Raw genomic sequence first — 20,775 nt, 5'->3', positions numbered from 1 at the left:
CTACATTTGATCATTTACAATTTGCATACAGGCCAAATAGTTCTACTGCAGATGCCATAGCCTTAACACTTTCATCACGCCTTGGACCACCTGGAAAATAAGAACCGTTACATATGCATACCATTCATAGACTTCAGCTCTGCCTTCAATATGGTAATTCCACAGCAACTGCTGTCTAAGCTGAGTAATGTAGGCATAGAAAACAAAATATGCAACTGGATCCTCGACTTCCTGACTGAAAGGCCACTAATAGTTGAGCAGGAAAACATCACTCAAACAGCATTACCCTAAACACAGGGGTCTCACAAGACTGCGTACTCAGTCCACTTCTTTTTACAGTTCTAACACTTGACTGGACTGCTACACATCAGTCAAATAGAATCATCAAATTTGCAGATGACACCACAGTAATTGTCCTTATCAAGAAAGAAGATGAAGGGGCCTACAGAGAGGAGGTGAGCCAACTCATTCATTGGTGCACTGACAACAACTTAGCACTAAATGTTGGGCAACCAAGGAAATAATCATCAATTTTAGGAAGGAGAATAAGTCACACACCCCTTCATCATCAATGGTGCTGCAGTGGAGAGAGTAAATAGCACCAAATTCTTAAGGGTACATATCTTGCAAAACCTCAGTTGGGCTACAAACACTTCCTACCTTATAAAGAGAGCCCAACAACGTCTCCACTTTCTTAGGAGACTTCATAGAGCTAACCGCCCTCCCACAGGTCCTACTTACCTTCTACAGAGCCTTGATAGACAGTGTACTGACAAAAACAGCATCATTGTCTGGTATGGAAATTGCTCTCAAGCTGATCGGAAGGCACTGGATAAGATTGTCAAACAGGCCACAAAAATCATTGTCTCCAACCTTCAATCTCTACAGGACATGTATTCAAAGAGATGCTATGGTGAAGTCCGAAAACTATTGAGGGATATACACCATCCGGGTTATGGACTTTTCAACCTCCTGCCAACAAGGAAGCGCTTCAGAAGCATTAGATGCAAGACATCCAAATTCCATAACAACTTCTTCCCACATGGTATCAGACTGCTGAACAACAAACCCATGCAATATGTCATTGTTATTTACATAACTCTCTGCATAACTCACTTTATACATCTCCATCTGTACTGTGAAAACTGTAAACTGTAAGTTTATGGCATATATTGGTGGTGGGTAAGTTTTACATGTGTGCCTCTTTTATTTTTTTATAGTACTGTGTTTTTATATATCCTTATATTTCTACTGAGTCTGTTCCTGTCATTATATTTGTTTTGTTTCTGCTGTAAAAAAAGTATTCCTTTTACTTTATTTTTAGGATCTTATTTTGAATTTTATTTTTACTATTTAAATTTTTATTAATCTGTCATTCTTATGGTATGAGCCTGAATATCGAAATTTCGTACAGTGATGCACACTTTTTCTTTTGTATCGATCTGTATGACAATAAAGTTTACTTTGACTTTGACATGACTGAGCTCTCTGAATATGTGTCTCAGGCAGGTATGTCCCTAGCTTTGAGCAGCATTTTCCACTCGCCTAGGATGATACCGCAATATAAACAAAAAATTATTGACTTCAGTAATTGGCTTTGTTACTGGTGTCATTCTAAGGGGATCCAGTTCCTGTCTGCCTGGGATGACATGGTGGATAGACTAGGCTGCTTTGCCAGAGATGGACTCCACCTGGCACCTCTAGGCTTTTGGTTGCTGGCTAAGGCACCTGCCTCCCCTATAATGCCTTTTTAGGCAAGGTCACAAAATCAAAATTTCTGATGTGAAAATATGAAACACAAAGAAACTAAGGGTCATGCTGCTAAACGCTAGGAGTTTGATCCAGAAACTGCACTCTCTGGAAGCACTCTTAACCCTGGAAGATGCTGACATCTGTGCAGTCACAGAAACCTGGTTCAAGGCCACAGACTGTACCCTGGCCTTGCAAGGCTACAATGCCTTCCACACTTTCAGACCACAAGTTGAAGGTGTGAGAACCAAAGTAGGTTGAGTATCTGCCTTCATTAAAGATAATTATGCCTCTAGACTGGTTAGACTAGGCAACTCTATGGAGTTACTCCAAGTCCATATTATTGTGGGAAAGACTCCCCTTCATGTCATAATCACTTACAAGTCCCCTTCCATGAACCAAGAAGCCCACACAGCTTATTTAGACCTACTTGGGACAATTAAAGTACAACCTAACACCCTAGTCATGGATGATTTCAACTATCCCTCCATTAATTGGAAACCTATACAATCCCAAACTCACTCGCATAAAATATTCTGGACTTTAACTCAAATGCCATGGAACAAATAGTGCACCACTTTACAAGGGGCTCTAACATTCTAGACCTGGTCCTCTCCGATGTGAGTGACCAATGCAACTCTTCAAGTGTAGGGCCCACATTGGTTAAATCCGATCATAAAACGGTCATTTTTGAAGTAGCAATAATACCAAAACTCCCCAAAGGGTAAGGCAGGTTAAAAAATGTCACCAACGCTAACTATACTGTCCTAAGGGAAGGTACGATTGACTTCCAAGCTCTAGAGTCCACAGATGGCATTGACAGCCATACTAAGGTATGCACTGATGCCCTGTATAAACATCTATACAAATGAAAAACACAACTGTGCCTGATGAGATTAAAGCAATATCATCAAGAAAAAAGAAAACCATCCTGGTGGACGTCTAGCATTAAAATATTATGCAATAATTGAAAGAAGCTGTTGTCTAAAAATAAAAAAGTGAGAACCCAGAATTGGAAGAGCACTGACCTCTGCCTAAACAAGCAAATAAGACAACTTGTAAAATCCTCAAAGAACAGCTGTGAGAAAAATTTAGCAACCATAGCCAAAGATAACCATAAGGCTTTCTTCAGTTACGTCTGCAACCTAAAAGCTAAGACTCAGATGTGTGCTGAACTAATTGTGGATGGTATCATACATACTAACCCTGTGGAAATTGCAAACCTGCTATCAGACAGGTTTGGCAAAAATGTCACCCTCCTATCCCCCCCAAGCATACCACAAACCATGTCTTTAGTATCACCTCCTCTCTGCATCTCCAACGAACAAGTCATCAATGCTGTCTCCAAGACTAAGAACACAGCCTCCATGGGACTAGATGGCATTATGGGCTGCGTTCTTAATGTTCTTAAACAAGAGCTAGCTACTTCACTAGGCATCCTGTTCAATCACAGCCTGAGTACAGGCTTTGTCCCCGCTGAATGGAAAACAGCGACTGTACTCCCACTCCACAAGAGTGGCTCAGCAACAGAACTGAGTAACTATAGACCCATAATTTTAACCAGCCACAACTGTAAGGCAATGGAACGAATCATCATGGATCTCATAAGGATATAGGTGACCTCCAAACCCTAGATCCATCCCAGTTTGGTTTTGTCAAGGGTAGGTCATGCCTGTTAAACCTGGTGTACTTCTTCGAGAATGTAACCAGAGCCATAGGCAAAGCTGTGCACAAAGCTTATCTTGACTTGGCCAAGGCCTTCGACACAATCACACATTCGGGCATCACTGACAAACTAACCCAACTGAAAATCAACACCTATGTTGTCAGGTGGGTTGGATACTGGCTCACAGATCGACAACACTTATTCAAAGTGGGAGACTTCACCTCTACCAGCAGATCTATCACCAGTGGGGTCCCAGAAGGGTCAGTGCTGGGTCCCCTCTTGTTTGGCATATACTTCTAAGAAGTCCAGCCCCAAATGGAGGAGCTGTGAGTAACCAAGTTTGCGGATGACTGCAAATTAGTTGCCATCATTGAATCCTCTAGCATTGTCAGGGTTATTCAAAAGGGGCTTACACAGACCAGTGACTGGTGCCAAAGCTGTGGTCTTATACTAAATTCTAAAAAAAAAAAGCATCATCATTCCCTTCAGTAAAAACAAGTATATCCTAAATACCAATTTTGTAGTGAGAGACCTGGGAACACAAGTTGACTGTGATCTCACCTCCAACCATCATGTGTCTACTGTGGTGAGGAAGGCATTCTGCGTCGCTTACCTGATTAGCAAAGGCATCACCTCAAGAGCAAAATAGGTTGTAACACCCCTGTACTCGTCCCTCAGCAGGCTTATTATTGAATATAATGCTCCCTTTTGTATGTACTGTACCAGACAGCTGCAGCAAATTGAGAGACCTTAGAGATTTCTAACTAAGAAAATTCAGGGTCTCCAGCACATTCCTTATATGGAGAGAATAAAGTCACTGTCATTATATTCAGACTACTTAGAGATGACTTGTGTCTGGCTTACAGGGCTATCTCTAACCCAAATCTAATGAAAATGCCGCACATCCATAAGTCAAATGGGACTAGAGTCACCCATTCAGGGACCTCGATGTAGTCTGCGACATAAATATGTCCTGCTGGAGAGACAGATACATTTTTGAGGTTGCCACTCCTCTGGAATAGGCTTCCAGTCCATGTCAAGCAGAGCATGTCCATGACCCTGTTTAAGTGCAACCTGAACCTCTTAAATGTTAACACAATCTAACCTAGTCTAATGCCATACCCCAGAGACCACCCAAGGAGACCTCTGTATAACCCAGTCCATGACTTACACTAACCCACCCAAATACAGGTCCATATAACATGGATATGCAATTTCCAAATGACTTCATAGTCAGCTAGGTTGATATGGGTATCTTGAGACAATGTAACAAGTGTCTCATGTTCACAGACAACCAGTTAAACCTTAAACAGAAACAGTATGTGAGAGATGTACATACACAGATTTACTAGAGACAGAAATCTCCCATACAAACAATGTTGTTAAAAACGCACGCAAACTACATCCACCACACATTGATTTTCAATCTTCCCAAACCTCAAAGACCGCCTAGGCCTGTAAACGGCAATGCCTATCCTCCGCAATCTCTAAAACACTCACCAAAAGCAACACCAAACACCATGCATAAGCCTCCACCCAGTGGAGCCCGAAAAGTAAAGCCCATAAACCAAGCCAGCATATTACCCAGGACTCTTGTCATAGGGGACTCCATTGTAGGATATACAAATGCCCCATTTACCCAACTGAACAAGGAGAAAATAACTGTTAGTTGCTAATCTGGAGCCAAGATCTGCCAAGTTATGCACATACTCAAGTTACTACACCACAGGTACCTGCATGATTTTATCATAGTCCATGGTGACATTAATGACCTGAGACGTACTTCCCTGGACTATATGAAGAGAGACATTGTTGGTCGCCCTGAATGTGTATCTCAGGCAGGTATGTGTCTTGCACTGAGCAGCAGTCTACCTAGTCTACATATCAAGGCTGATGCCACAGTATGAGCAAAACATGGTTGACTTAGTTTCTATTGTCTTTCCAGGTGAATTAAATATTGTCTCCCTGGGAGGACAGTAACAAACCATGTTGATTTGCAAAGTATGATCTGCACCTGTCTCCCTTAGACTTCTGAATATTGGCTAAAACTTTATCCACCCCTCCAATGCAAAATTGACAAACGTACTGACATAGCAACTAAAATCCAAAAAAACCCAAAGGTGTTCTTGCTAATGCTAGGATCCGAAACAAGAAGCTCCACGCCATACAAGTTCTCTTCACTTTGGGGAATATAGACATCTGTGCCGTTGCCGAGACATGGTTCAAATCTGCAGAAAGTACTCTGGCAGTGCAAGGCTTCAATGCTTTCCACAAACATCAGCTGCACAGACAGGGATAAAAGGTGGGGGAGTTTAAAAGCACATTAGCAGCACGCATAACTCTGTTAGTTAAACGGCATGATTCCCGGAATTTACCCAAGTGCAAATTACCATAGGTCACCCTCTGTCCCTGGAATCCCACACTCATACCTACCCCTACTGGAGACACTCACCATTAAACAAAATACCCTATTGATGGGAGACTTTAACTACCCCTCTTTAGACTGGAAAACATACACTTGCCTCATGCTTGCAAGAACAATGATTTCTGGACTTTATTAAGTCAAATACCCATGACCAGATAGTGTGCACATACTGGATCTGGATCTGGTTTGTTTTTCACCAATATAGGTGAGTATTGCACCTGCCCCCACTAGTGTCAGATCTTTACTGGTGAGGTCAGACCACAAAGCTGTCTCCTTTGAAATGAAAACCAATTGGGTAACCCCAGCAAACTCTGTAACAGTTAGGAACTGTTCCAAATCTAACTACATTCTATTAAGTGCTCATTTGTCAAAATTCAATGCCCCTCCCAAACTCAAGTTCATGGCAACCTATGTAGAATTGTTCACAGAAACCCTGTACAATTATGTAAATGGCTGTATAGAGGCTGCTGTACCTACTAGAAGCAAGTCCAAAACAAACTCTAAAAATAAACCACACTGGTAGAGTCTTAACATTAATAAGGTATATAACAAAAGGGAAAAAAAAGTCATGGCATAAAATCAGTAATAGCAACTCCCATAATAATAGGAGCTCTCTAATTAAACTAAAGAGGAAACTAAGAAGATTAAGTCCAACAAGGCCAGTTACAAGGTCAAAATAGCCTTGCAGGCTAAATACGACCACAAGGCCTTCTACAGCTATGTCTGAAACCTCAGTGGCAGCACACATCAGTGTGCCGAACTGGTGGTCAGTGGTACCACATTCGCTGAGCAGAGCAATATAGTAAATTTTCTGGCTTACAAATTCAGCTCAAACTTCACGCCCCACTCCCCCTTGTCAACCCTCATAAAATACCTGCTAACATAACCCCTCAACTGTTAACAGGGAGCAGGTCCTGGTTGTGCTCGCTAAGGAGAAAAGCATAGTCTCAATGGGCCTCAGCAGTATCCCAGGATACCTCCTAAATAGCTTGAAACATGACCTATCAGGACCACTTGAGTCGCTTTTCAGCTATTGCATCAAAACAGACTTTGTACCACGAGAATAGATGTTTGCAACAGTTATCCCACTTCACAAGGATGGACCATCAACCAACCCCAGAAACTACAGATGTTTTAGCCTGACTAGTCTAATATGCAAGCCATGGAATGAATTATAATGGAATAATGGAAACGATCAACAAAGACATAGGCAACCTTCAGAGACCAGACCCAATCCAGCCTGGCTTTGTCAAGGGATGGTCATGCCTACTAAATCTGATAGATTTATTTGAGAAGGTTACCAGGGCAATGGATGAGGGAAAAATGGTGCACTCCGCCTGGACCTAGCTAAGGCATTCATATCTATACCCCACTCTGGTATAGTTGACAAACTCAGCGAACTGGAGATCAACCCCTTCATGACTCACTGGATAGCCAGCTGGCTCACAGACAGGATCTAGGAAGTCAGGATTGGCAATACCACCTCCACTGAGAGACTGTTCACCAGTTGGGTACCCCAAGGCTCCATGCTGGTACCACTCCTATTTGACATCTACTTCTCAGAGGTAAAGGCTAATATCAAGGGTCTTTGGATGACCAAGTTTGCAGGTGACTGGAAATTGGAAACTATTAAAGATTCCCCCAGTGACATAAACACCTTACAAGAGGGTCTAACACAAACAAATGACTTGTGCTAGAGTTACGGATTAAAACTCAGTGACAGGAAATGCATTATAGTGCCTTTCGGGAAAACTGCCACCCAGGCTAATTACTCCATCAATAAGACACCCAAGAGTTGACCCAATAATCAGGGATCTGGGAACATATATAGACAGTAATCTGGCATTTGGCCAAGGGCGTAAGAAAATAATTTTATGTACCCCCAGTTTATAAGTGAGGGCATGGCATCCAGTTCTGAGGAAGTCATAATGCCACTTTATTCAGTCCTTATCAGACCCATCATTGAGTATAATGTCCCCTTCATCATGTACTTGACCTGACATATGCAACAGTTGGAATGCCCACAATGATTCCTTACCAGGAGAATCAAAGGTGTAAACACATTGTCTTGTATGGATCACCTTAAAGCCCTATCTCTATACTGTGTGTTCTACAAGTTAATAAGAGGCAATCTGCACCTAGCATACAATGCATCCTTGAATCAAACTCTGATGGACCTTTTTTTATATTTACAAAACAAAGAGCATCACAACCACTAGATAAAAAGGATTTAAATTTTGCTTGTGGCATAAATCAGATATGTTGGTAGAGTCCATCTCTAACCCTCTTTAAGAGTAACATTGACCAATGAATGGGAAATTTGAAATTCACTTCAGGTCTAGCCCTCATCTCTGATAGACAGAGGCAGACAGTAATGCCCAAACTAACATACCTCTCCACACATAATCTCTAGCAACTTCCTAACTTACAGCCAGCTCATGAAACTTAAGGCTACAACTGGGTTGAATTGCATGGCTAGGCTTATAAAGGCCCTGGTGGTCATTAGCTTAGCATATACCTATGTACGGGTCCCTTACAGATGACTGAACTTCCAAAAGGCCGACTTTCATATGGCCGAGACCATATGATCGACCTTTGGAAGTTCAAATGTTCTGAACGGACAGCTCCCTATAGCGCGGAATGGGAAATTTTCCATTTTCCGCACTGTAGTGTGATCTTGGAGTTGGTATATTTAAATAGCAGGGTGTGTGGGGGGTGCAGGGGGGGCTTACCCCCTCACTAGCAACGTGTAGGTAGGTTTTTTTTTTTTGTTTGTTTGTTTATTTTACATGTTCAAAATTTCAAAAGTTGAACATATGGTCTCAGCCATATGGGTTTCGGCTTTTTGAAATTTCGATCATGTATAGTAGACCCCTATGAACATATAAGTAGAAAGCATATAACAAAAAAACTGTGCAGCAAGCTAAAAGTAAGAAAAATCAAAAATTCAGGATCTTGTTTTCCTTGAACAGTTTTACTTCTGATATCAAGTCTGATGCACAAAGAAAGGTCTTTGATTTGTAAACATTTTAAGGTAACTGAAAAAGAGGCAGGGACCACACACACACACACACACACACCATGGATAGTTTCACTTCAGCACTTTACTGAAGACCCAGCTCTTGAGACATTACACACATCCTATCTGTTTGCCATCCTAAAGCTGTAACAGTAGACACATACATGGTATGTAACAGACATGATCCATAATTCATTGATTTTCTGTGTGCTGTGTTAACCATATGACTGATTAAAGCAGTATTTCAAGTGTTTTGTGGTAGCTGAATGGGGGGACGCGAACAGATGAACTTGAAATAGCTTCATTAAGATCACAATGATGTGGAAGAAATGACTGACAGCAAGCAACATTTTTGCAAATCACACACACACACACACACACACACACACACACACACACACACACACACACACACAGGCACACCACCCCATATATAGCAGCTAAGAATAGATGTGAAGACTGTGTATATTTTGTTAATAGGCAGAAATAATAAATTGTAGCCCCATTAGCTATTCAGATAGGTGGGGGCGAGGACAGAAATACTGAGCCCACCACAAAAATATTGTTGGATCTTGCAGTCCTACCAGTTAAGTGTAAAACAACCATAGATCACAATGCAAGCAGAAAAGATTCACAGTAACACTTCTGTTAATAGTAATAACAATATTACGTTCAGAGCAGAGGTACTGGTGTGCATGCTTCATCAACTAAAACTGAAGACTGAATTTTCCGGTTGTGTTTATAGGTTCAACTTCATCTGAATAAAACAGCGAAAAAAATATGCTGTTAAAGAAATATTTCCTAAAATGACTGTGATAAAAGGAGGCACTGCCAGCACAGCTAGCTGGAATTTTGTAAATAATTATGTCAGTTGTAAATATCAAACTGATTTATACAAGATGCTGGTGTTACAAATGTATCAGAACTGTATGTCATATACTATGCTTGTGTTACAAATTTATTAGAACTGTATGTCATGTGTATATCAAACTGCTTTGTACAGATGTTTGTGTTGAAAAGGTATTTGTGAAAATATGCTGGTAAAGAAATACTTCCTAAAATGACTGTGATAAAAGGAGGCACTGCCAGCACAGCTAGCTGGAATTTTGTAAATTATGTCACTTGTGAATATCAAACTGATTTATACAAGATGCTGGTGTTACAAATGTATCAGAACTGTATGTCATATACGATGCTTGTGTTACAAATTTATTAGAACTGTATGTCATGTGTATATCAAACTGCTTTGTACAGATGTTTGTGTTGAAAAGGTATTTGTGAAGTGCTTGTGCTTAAAATGCATCCAGTGTGCACCCTACTGGAAGATAACAGAAATGTACCTGCAGTATTGTAACTGTTTAAATGTATATGTTAACAGAGGAAACTGGAGGGTTAACCTCAGTCCAGCAAACTGTAGAAAATATTTGAAATTAAATTACTTTACAGGCTAGGCCATAAAGAGGCTTTCTCTCAGGTTTCAATGCAGCTAGAGGCGCAAGCATACATACTGGGAAGATTTCTGTATTGTCTTTAGGGTGAACTAATTGCTACTCGTAAAATAATTGCATTCCTTCATGTTTTCAGAGTTCCAGCATCTGCCAAAGGTCTGAGTAAAAGCCCTTGTATGAGTATTTTTACAGGTAGATGCTAAATACTGCCAGCTTCAGCAATGGGGGTTTTGCGTGAACTAATAGTCACATGACCAGAAATATCATTCTGCAAGCTATCCCAGCAGTAATATTTTAGATATTATTTTGAGAAGTCTCTTAGTGAAACAGAGCATTCTGCATTCTGTCTTGGACCTGACAATAACAAGAACCATTCATCACATCTACCTTGCTCTATTAGTAAGTTTTTAGGGTATAGTGATTCTCTTAGATACAGTCAGGAATATAGTGAAGCTTAGTTTAAATGAAGTCTTTCGGCTTTTCCCGGTTAGGGTTTGAATATTTTTCTTTGTTTGTGTGAGCTTGTACTGCAATGTTATTTTAAATATTCCATGTGCTTTTGAACTCTTATGCCACTGTGAATATATACTTAGTATTTTGTTCTTTTATAATTTATTATTAAATATATTTGAACCTTTCATTGTGGAACATCTTTGTAGAGATATTTAAGTTTTGAGAGTATTGCGTATTTATTTGGTGACACTGTGTGGGCCACTCCTAACAGCCTTGTTCTTGTTCAAACTACCATTTGTATTAATATTAATATTACACAGTAAAATTGGTCACCCTTTTGTTAAGGGCCTTAAAGTAGCTAAAGAGGAGTCACTGGTGGCAGTGGAACCTACCTTATAGTCTAGGCAAAGGGGGGCATAGCTAGTAAACCTGTGCCAGCCTTTCCCAGGTGTGTGTGTGTGTATATGTCAAACATCAAAGAGTATATGAGTCCGCTACTTGGGCAGGGACAAGAAGCACTGGTTGGACAGAGAGGGTGCTAGAGGTCTTGGCTTGGTAACTCAGCTGAGATTTCAACTTTATAGCTGTGCCAGTGGGGTGTCTTATTGGAGATCTGGAGAGGGAGAAACCAGCCCTGGACTAACTGTGGTCTCTATGTGCTCTTAAGGGAAATTGCACTGGATGCAGAGACCTGCATCTGAAAATATTGTGTGTGTGCCTGTTATCATCCCAGTGAATCCCCCACTGTTGCCAGTGGTGAGGATTGAGGCTCCTTGATTACTGGTTGGCAGTGGTGGGTCATCACAGTGACCACTGGATCAGTGACACTTTTTTTAAAGTGTGGGTTCTGAAGTATCTCTAACTGCTGTGTGTATTTCCACTACTCACTGAAACAACTCTACTGTACTTGATTAAAACTCAAGTGTGCTGACAAAATTGCTTGTTTGCAGTTGCACAAAACCACCACTACAAATACACAAAGCACCTAAACATATGTACTTTTTAGGTACTTTAGTGTAGTTTCATCCACCAAACAGTAATATCTTTTTAGCAGAGGTGAAGCTTCCCCCCTGCACTCTCATATATGTATGTGGGTGGGTATGCAAGGGATTGATCAACTATTCCCCTTAAATTTGCATTCTAACTCCAAGTTTGATGGAGTTTGGAGAAAAAGCAGCTATTAAGAAACACTAACAGCAAAATAAAAATGTCTTGCTGTTTTGCTGACACAATGATGTTGGAGACCAGACAAAGTAATATACTTCAAGCCTGCACACATTACTGCTATACACAGGAACAGATAAGAATGAACAGTGTACCAAGAAATCATATCTCAGCAGCCAGATATGAGGAATGAGCAGTTGAAAGGAGCCTGCACCGACAGCGACACATAGGTAGCTAGATTTCTGTTAAGTTCTGAAGTGCATTTAATTGTTATAAGAGTATAGACACTGAACTCAGAAATAGCATCTTAAAATCTACAGTGCATAGTTGGAAATTTGAAATATGCATGGGTGTGCATCATACGTGTTTGTTTTGTGTGTGTGTGTGTGTGTGTGTGTGAAGAGAAACCATAATTAGAACCGTGAAGTCTCCAGTGTGTTTTTCATCTCATGTCAGTGTCTAGACTGTCCACTTTGACGGTGTGAGCTGTGATGGGTCTTGTCAGTTATGAATAAAGATGAACAATTTATACGAAAGATATTCATTAATTCTATGCCTGTTGTAAGTGCACAACATCAAGCATTATTTTCCGGACACTTTTCATTCATCTGTTTTTTCTCATGAGATGTGTTAATGGTATATTGAATTAGACAGATATATCCATTTAGTAGATGTTATTTTAACTCATTAGGTAACATGACACTGCCATTCTTTATGTAGTAGTTATGTTTATGTATTAATTTGTCTGGATTCCTTGCTTCCCTTGCCAAGAAACAGCACACTGCTTGCAGAAAATGTAGTTAACACTTTAAAAAGCTTAGTCTTTTTACTTATGCTGTGTTGAAGAGTAGTCTGGTTATCATACTATGATTTTTCATTAATACCTTATGATGATCCGTTGTCATTAATGAATAATTTATATTTTTCTGAAGAAATTTCTGTGGAGGGGCATTTGAAGTAAATTTTTGTATTTGTTTCATTGATGGAATCTTGTTAATTAGCAGATTCCTGTAGTCCTTCCTGTAGTTTATTGTCCAGGTTATTCCTGTAGTCAAGAGCACAGGGTATATGATTCCTTCCATCTTCATTTGTCTTCTGTGTGACTCTGAGCGAGTAACATATCCAGATAGGCTCCTGGGTTGCCCATGAATAGGGGCACTTGTGTCTTGTGGGCTTACGTAGTTAAATGAATTTAAAATATATATGTTGTATGCAGTCCCTCAGCAACATATTGTGAAGAAGCAGTTGTAAATAACTGTGATCTGAATTGTTATATGATCCTCAGAGGATTGTGTTCCTCACTTGGACAGATGCATCCATATATTTTAATGCCTAACAGTTTTATCTGTATTAGAGTGGACTATGACAGTCAGCCTTTATTTTCAATCACAGAATTCTTCCACGGATCTGGCTTGGCAGCTGCCCTCGTCAGTTGGAACACGTAACAATAAAGTTGAAGCATGAGTTGGGAATCACAGCTGTAATGAACTTTCAGACAGAGTGGGACATCAGTCAGAACTCCTGGGGCTGTAACCGGAAGCCTGAACAAATGAAGCCTGAGACAATGATGGAACTTTATCGAGATGTGGGATTGGTCTACGTATGGATCCCTACTCCCGATATGAGCACTGAAGGTAAGTTTAATGTCAATATTTTTTTTTCTTTTTTGTCCTATACCTATTGCCATCGATTAGTCTTCCTGTAGTCAATTGTTTACTGTCTAGTAGGTTGTAGCATTTGAGCCAGTCATGAAATGGTGTTATCCAAGTAGCTGTCAGAAGTTTTTTTTTTTTTTTTAAACCTAATACTTCACTCTCTGTGAATGACTTGACAGATGGTAGGACCTACAGTGTCCCACCCTGTGGAAATGGACACTCTCCTTCTACTATCCCATGAAGGCTACAGTGTGAATATGGCTTGGAAGACCCTAGCATATGTCCAGGCTCATCTAATTTTGTGGAAAGATAAGCAATCAGCCTTGTTTAATGCTAGCAGAACTATCCATTTTACTCAAAACCAAATAAAGCTATTCTGACATTGAGTGTTATTTTTAATAACCACTTTTATACAGATAAATAAGGGATGCATTCCACAAGTCCAGAAAATAGTCATAACTGTTCAGCTGGTTATAATCTAAACATCAAAATACAATAGGTAAACATTTAGGAAACAGCACACCTAAAGCATTACAGCAAATGGGCTTCTGGTACAGAGCAACTGTACTCAACACATCTTGCAGGCTTGCAAAGCATATGATTTAGATGCACTAGTGAATGCGTATCTCAGTGCATTCACTAATACTGTTGATCAGATTGTATGACTTATTTATAGTAGTTATTATGTGTCATTGTATGACCATGACCTCAAGAAGTACAGAAGATGGAGGTGAGAAGAATGAAAGCTAGAATATCATTGGAGGTAGGCACTCCTTTTGAAAAACAAACTTATGCTTTCTCTACATTACTCTGTTTATAAAGCAGAAATTTCTCGTAAGAAGACAATGCTCTCTTGTCTAGTGATATTTCTTCTGTTTCATATTGATCAAAAACTCCATTTTATATTGTGGATAGGTTGTACATTATAGCCTGTCTTTATCACTTAGAAGGCATGTTCAGTGTGAGACAGCTGCTCGACTCTTTTTCCTTTTTTGCATTTAAAGTGGAATCCTTAATAAGAACAAAAAAAAAAATAAGAACAGTCTTTCTGTGGAATACATTTTTCAGTGTTTAATATGCCTTTATACTCTACTGGTTACTCTGAGGTCATGGAGCTGATTTCTAGAATGCACCCCTCAACTTTTATGTGATAGAGCCTTGCTAAACCAGACTGACTAAATCCTGTCTTAATGTATTTGATCTAGTTTAACCCTAAGATAGTTTACTTCCCCCTGAAAGTAGTTTTACCAGTTTCCCTTCAAATGAATGAAAGCTTCCTAATGCAAACAACATTTTGAAGTTAAAAAACACATACAAAAAGCAATTTTGAAGAGGGGTTATCTTCTACTGCACACTCCAAGTGTGAGGCTGCATTCCCCACTCGCTCATGCTGTTTATATATACCAACTTCATGGTTACACCATCACAGGGAAGGGGGAACCCCATTTAATAGGTATATTGCCCTTCCATGGAAAAGCTAGTCAGTTGATTAATAGTGATTACATAAATAAGCTTGGCTGCTGTTTTCCACCTGTTTTGAAAGGGGCTTTAATTAATCCCCCATATCAAGAAATCGTAATTAGGCCTAAACATACCTGCCCATTCTTTAACCTTCTCTTTGTGAATAAAGTTTAAGAACCTGGTTGTAGTGACACTGGAATCCTGTTTAACTGCCTGCATTTTGGAATCATTTTAATCCAGCTTCAGAAAAGCCACAGCACTGAAACTTCTCTTGTTAGAATAACGAATGACTGCCATGTCATCAGTTAATGCTGCTTCTATTAAGTGCTAGTCTTCCTTGGCCTCTGAGATGCATTTGACTCCATGGAAAGTAGAATTCTTTTGGCACACATGTATATCTAATGCAGACGTAGTTTGGTCTTTTGTCTATATCACTCAGCTGGTTTGTCTGGTTTCCTTAGGATGTTTTGCTAGGGTTTTCACGATATTCGTGCTTTCACTTAGAGCTATCATTTGAAGAACGGTTTATAGTGCCATTCATATGCTGACAATACAAAAACAAGTGTATATCTGCTTCCCTCAGAAATGTGAGTCTTCCTTTTTGTCACTTGAAGGAAGTTTGAATACCATCCTGACTGGAGGAAGAGTAGTTTTCTTTTATTCAGGCCATGTACGACAGATGCTATGACTAATGCCACCTCAAGGCCCTCCACAGCTGCATAGTTTGCTCCCATAGTTATTCATGGATACATTTTTTTTTCTAATAGGGGATGTCAGTTGTCACTTTTCTGCCACGTGATTGTCATCATTAAATTGTCTTTACTGTATCTTAAAAATACTGCTATCAAACATATTCTTATAACTGAATGAGCTGCATTTGTTTTCAGTGCACTTTAATATAAGCTCCATAGCCTACAATTTACCCCCTCCTCCTTCTTGCAAGTTGCATATAGCTTTATGTCGATGTCATTTATAAACCTAGCAACAAGACTTATTAATGCTTTTGAGACCTTTTCCCCATTCAGTCTGACAGATTCTGAAAGAACCTTTAGTAAAATATGCCCAGATGTATAAGATTATAACCCATAACGTAAATATACATACTCTTTCTGTTTTCATAAAATCCGTTCGTAACCACTTCAAAGACAGTGTTCAACATAAATGTTTCAGGGACCTGGAGTAACTTTATTACCAGCTCTGGCCTTGCACAAGTCTTTTTACTGCATTCTTTTCTCTCTCTCTAAATGACTTTGCAATTATTCATTCTTTTTCACACCATCTTACAGCTAAGCAATCCTTATTCTTTTATTCTCTTCACTTCATTGTCACTTCACATTTGTATATGTACCACTTATCACAATGGTATAGAATGTGTAAATGGATTATGTTTTTAATATATTACAATCATTTTCTAATATTTTAATGTAAATCATTAAAAATTAAAAAAAAATATATATATTTACTATTTATCTAGGGCTCAGTAATTGTGCCCAGGGCCGCCTTTTAGCTGGTATAGAAAGCATTCTGTGTGAATATTTATTGTATCTTACAACACTTAACTGGTTGTAGGCAGCACTTAACTGGTTGTAGGCAGCATATAGATCTGAATTTAAAGTCATGCCATTACCTTATTGAGTAGTTGCTGGTGCCCTCCTAGCCATCTTGGCCTGATAGTTATTCCAGGCTTTGTTTGGAGCATTTGTGGTAAAATTTTTTCTTCTTTTTTCTGCATTACTTATCCAATTCACTGTCCTTCTGGGTGAAGTCTGAGTCTTTGGAACTCTTCATAATATTTATGTACTAGTGATTTCCAACATCTTTATTATTGTCCTGAACAACTAAGCATTGTACAAATAGATATAACAGAGTAGAAAACAATAGATATGCAACAAAACTGGATAAAAATATGTAATTATGGTAAGTTAGATTAAATAAAATCAGAAAACAAAAATAAATGTAGTACACTGAAAAAGCTATATGAAAAAAATATGTACTGGATTATACATCATGCTGCCATGAGTCAAGATGAAAGGAAATTATTTAAATAAAAACTAATTGTACTGTAATGCAATCACAGTTCAAACAGCAATGGAAAGTTTCAGACATAAAAGTCAATAGGACGGCTTGAGCTTAACTCTGGCACTGGCCAATGATTAAGACAGACCAAGAAATCTTAACTAAACAACTTGTATCCCTCAAAATGAACATCCAACATGGCCAATAAGGCAACATCCAAACAAGTATTCTCTGTAATTATGGATATTTGGATTTGTTCATACTAGTAGATGTTGAGTCTGATGTTTTTGTCAAAACAGAAATTAGCATACTCAAGAATAAGCAAACACTGCTATAGTTCAAATTTGAATGGAAACATGCCAACTCAAGATTGCTTCTGATTTAGATTACCAGTTATTGGTCTCTTCACACAGTCTTTCTTCTTTATTTCCCCATGGCTGTCCAAATTCTAGAGTCTTGGGATCCAAGACATTTGTCTACATGGCTCCCCAATGTGTCAGCTGGGGGAAGATGCATCCTGTGCAAATGCTGTTCACAGTTAGTAACAGCTTAAAGAGGAGTCCACCACAGAGGTGTCATGCCACATGATTTTCCAGTGCCTCACAAACAAACACCCATTCCCACTCTGATCACAAGATGGACAACAGTGGCAGAGGGATGTTGACTCAACAAATCGAAGAGGAAAAAAAGTATATATACCACAAAATAACTGAAGTAACCAAATCTAGACAGTATAACAATAGAATAAATTAAATAGACAAGAAAAGAAGAGCAAGAGAAAAAAACAGAGTAGTTATGGACATTCAAGCTAGGCAGCCATTTTAACTACCAAGTTCTGCATTAAATTAATCTTCTGTTTGATCAGGCATTGTCATTATTATTTATTGCTGTTCCGATTCCTGATTGTAATTTTGTACTTGTTACTTTTTTGGTATGTGTGCACTACTGTTGTTCATGTTTTAATGCTGTATTTGGCATTTTAACTGTTAGGAGCATAACTTTATGCTTGATTAATACTTTATGCTTGATTAATAGACTGAACTGAGCTGAATGTAACTTCAGGTGTAGTATTTTATTGTAATTTCTCTTGGTATGACTTTACACATAGACTTATGCCTGACCGACTGCCGCCGAATGCCCAATCAAGTCATCCTTCAGTTACCATCATCTGTCAAGAACAACTTATCAGACCTTTTAAAGGCTTTCCAGGAGTCCTTCAACTTCACCATCTAGAACACAGAGGTCTCCTCTTACAATAATCTTGCTTTGGGTTTCAGTAAACAAACTGGTTTCTGTTGTATGGGGTTCTGTTATACAGTAATTTTATGTTTCTTGTTTGATTCTTAAAACTTTGGGAGAGAAACACCGGGAGATATGAAAAAAGCTAATGTCCACTGGTCAGAGCTAAAGTCTACCTACAGAGTAATGATTTGAAGTTTGCATTTGCATGGTTCATAGGTTCATAGGTTCATACTAGGCTATCTGCCCTAGGGCATTTATAAGCCTAGCCAGAGTGTGTATGGCTATCGCCACCCATTTTAAATTAATTTTGCTATGCCCTTTTTCGAGGTTAGTATACTGTGCCTCTGTCTAACAGTGACACAGAAGTGATACCCGGGGTAAACCTACGATCTCCCATCCACTCATCAAGATTCCTCTTGAAGAGAGTCAATGAGGGACTCTGCCTAACCTGGACTGGGATTTTATTCCAGAGTGAAGGGAGCCTCTGGGTTATGAATCTGTCCCTCCAGCATGTCCTATTTATTTCAGTGCTGAGGTTTAAGTCCCTCGGTAGCGTAGCTCGATGGGATTTGGATTTTCTGAGGTGCAGCATGTCCATTAATTCCGGGTTGGACATGGCTTTATCGTCAGGCACAGATCGCCTCTGAGCAGGCGGTATGCCACTGAGTAGAGCTGGAGTTTCTTTAACCGGGCAGCATACGGCATCTGTTTCAGCCCTTGATCCTCTTGGTGAGGTACTTTTGGGGTCTTTCCAGTTGCTGCAGGTGTCTGGTAAGGTACATCCCAAAAGGGGCATTGTACTCAATTATGGGCCTGATGAGGGATGAGTAAAGAGGCACGATGACCTCCCCTGATCTAGATGTGAATCTCTTCATGATTAGGTGGGCTATATAAAATGTTTTTCTAACCACTTTGGCCACGTGGTTGTCAAATGAGAGATTGCTATCAACTTGGGTCCCCAGGTCCCTAATTACTTCTTCTGTACTTAATGGATTACCACCTATGTGGTAATTTGTGGGCACTTTGTTTTTGCCAAAGGGGATGACTGTACACTTTTTGGCGTTTAGCTTGAGGCCATGGCTCTGGCACCAGTTGTCTGTTTCTATGAAGCCCTTTTGGAGGATACTTGTGTCAGCTGGAGAGTCTATTATGGTGCCCAGTTTGCAGTCATCTGCGAACTTGGTCAGCCACAGTCCTTCCATGTTGGCCTGTACCTCCGAGAAATATATACCGAACAAGAGAGGTCCCAAGACTGAGCCTTGTGGGACGCCACTTGTAACTGGTTTGGAGTCTGACATGGCTCCAGCTATTCTAACCATGTGGGTTCTGTCCTTGAGCCAGTTTGCAACCCATCTTTTGACATAGGGGTTTATATTTAAGCTGGTGAGCTTATCTATAATGCTCGAGTGGGGTATTGTATCGAAGGCTTTTGCAAGGTCCAGGTAGGCTGTGTGGACCACCTTCCCCTTGTCAATGGCCTTGGTGACTGTTTCAAAGAAATCAACCAGGTTTAAGAGGCAGGATCTGCCCTTAACAAAGCCGAACTGGGTAGGATCCAGTGTCTGTAGGTCCCCAATATCTTTATTTATAAGGTCCATGATGATCCTTTCCATAGCTTTGCAGACCAAGCTAGTGAGACTTATGGGGCGATAGTTTCCAGGATCCGTTGAGGCACCACCTTTGTGGAGAGGGACCACTGTTGCTGTTCGCCACTCTTTGGGTACATATCCTGTAGTAAGGCTGAGATTGAACAGTAGTTTTAGGTTTGGGTTTAGCTCTTCTTGGAGTTCATGTAGGACGCAGCCCGGGACACCGTCTGGTCCCATTGATGCTGTGTTTCTTGCTTTGGAGAGGGCAGCTCTTACCTGAGCATCTGAGATGTCAGGGGGGCAGCACTCTGCTGGGATAGATATTAGCCCTTTTGGTGGGGAGGGGGGGGAGTTTGCGCTGAACCTGTCAGCTAGGATGTTGGCAATGTCTGTGGGTTCGGTGTATTTTTTGTCATTTTGGACTAATTCTGAGCATATCTGGGAATTCCCACCCAGGTTCCTAACATAACTAAAGAAAGCCTTGTGATTATCCTTGGTGTCCTGTGCAATTTTTCTCTCGAAGCTGGCCTTAGACGATTTTATGAGTGCCCGTAGATCAGAGATGCCTTCCCTTTTTGGGATTTTGCTCTGTCATGTAGTAGCTTCCTCCTCCTATTGTATAATTTGTTTATGGCTGGGGTCCACCAGACCGGACGTCTGCCTTTGGAGGATTGGGTCTTAGTTTTATTTGGGATTGCATGATCCATGCATTCCTGAAGATGTTCATAGAATGCGTTTATAAAGGATTTTGTGGTCTGGGCCATATTATTCACAGGCCCGGGGGCTTTGAAGGATTCCACCTCGGTTTTGAGGAGTGTGAAATTTGCTTTAGAGAAGTTTTTCACTGTGGTTTTCTGGGCATGGGGTGGGGTCGGGATGTGAATATCC

At 40.1% G+C, this 20,775-nt stretch overlaps 1 protein-coding gene across 1 annotated transcript in view; it reads left to right on the top strand.

Annotated features, from left to right (window-relative positions):
• EPM2A (EPM2A glucan phosphatase, laforin) overlaps positions 1-20,775 on the top strand; it is an 853,289-nt gene that overhangs the window by 415,859 nt on the left and 416,655 nt on the right. Inside the window, exon 3 of the mRNA XM_044068747.1 lies at positions 13,317-13,558. Within this exon, the coding sequence (XP_043924682.1) occupies positions 13,317-13,558 (242 nt within the window). The remainder of the gene's footprint in view (positions 1-13,316; positions 13,559-20,775) is intronic.

This window comes from Protopterus annectens, chromosome 1.part0, assembly GCF_019279795.1.
Source record: "Protopterus annectens isolate FY-2018-M chromosome 1.part0, PAN1.0, whole genome shotgun sequence".
Classification (NCBI taxonomy): Eukaryota; Metazoa; Chordata; order Ceratodontiformes; family Protopteridae; genus Protopterus; species Protopterus annectens.
The sequence above is the reverse complement of the archived record's forward strand: the minus strand, read 5'-3'. Positions and strand labels throughout refer to the sequence as shown.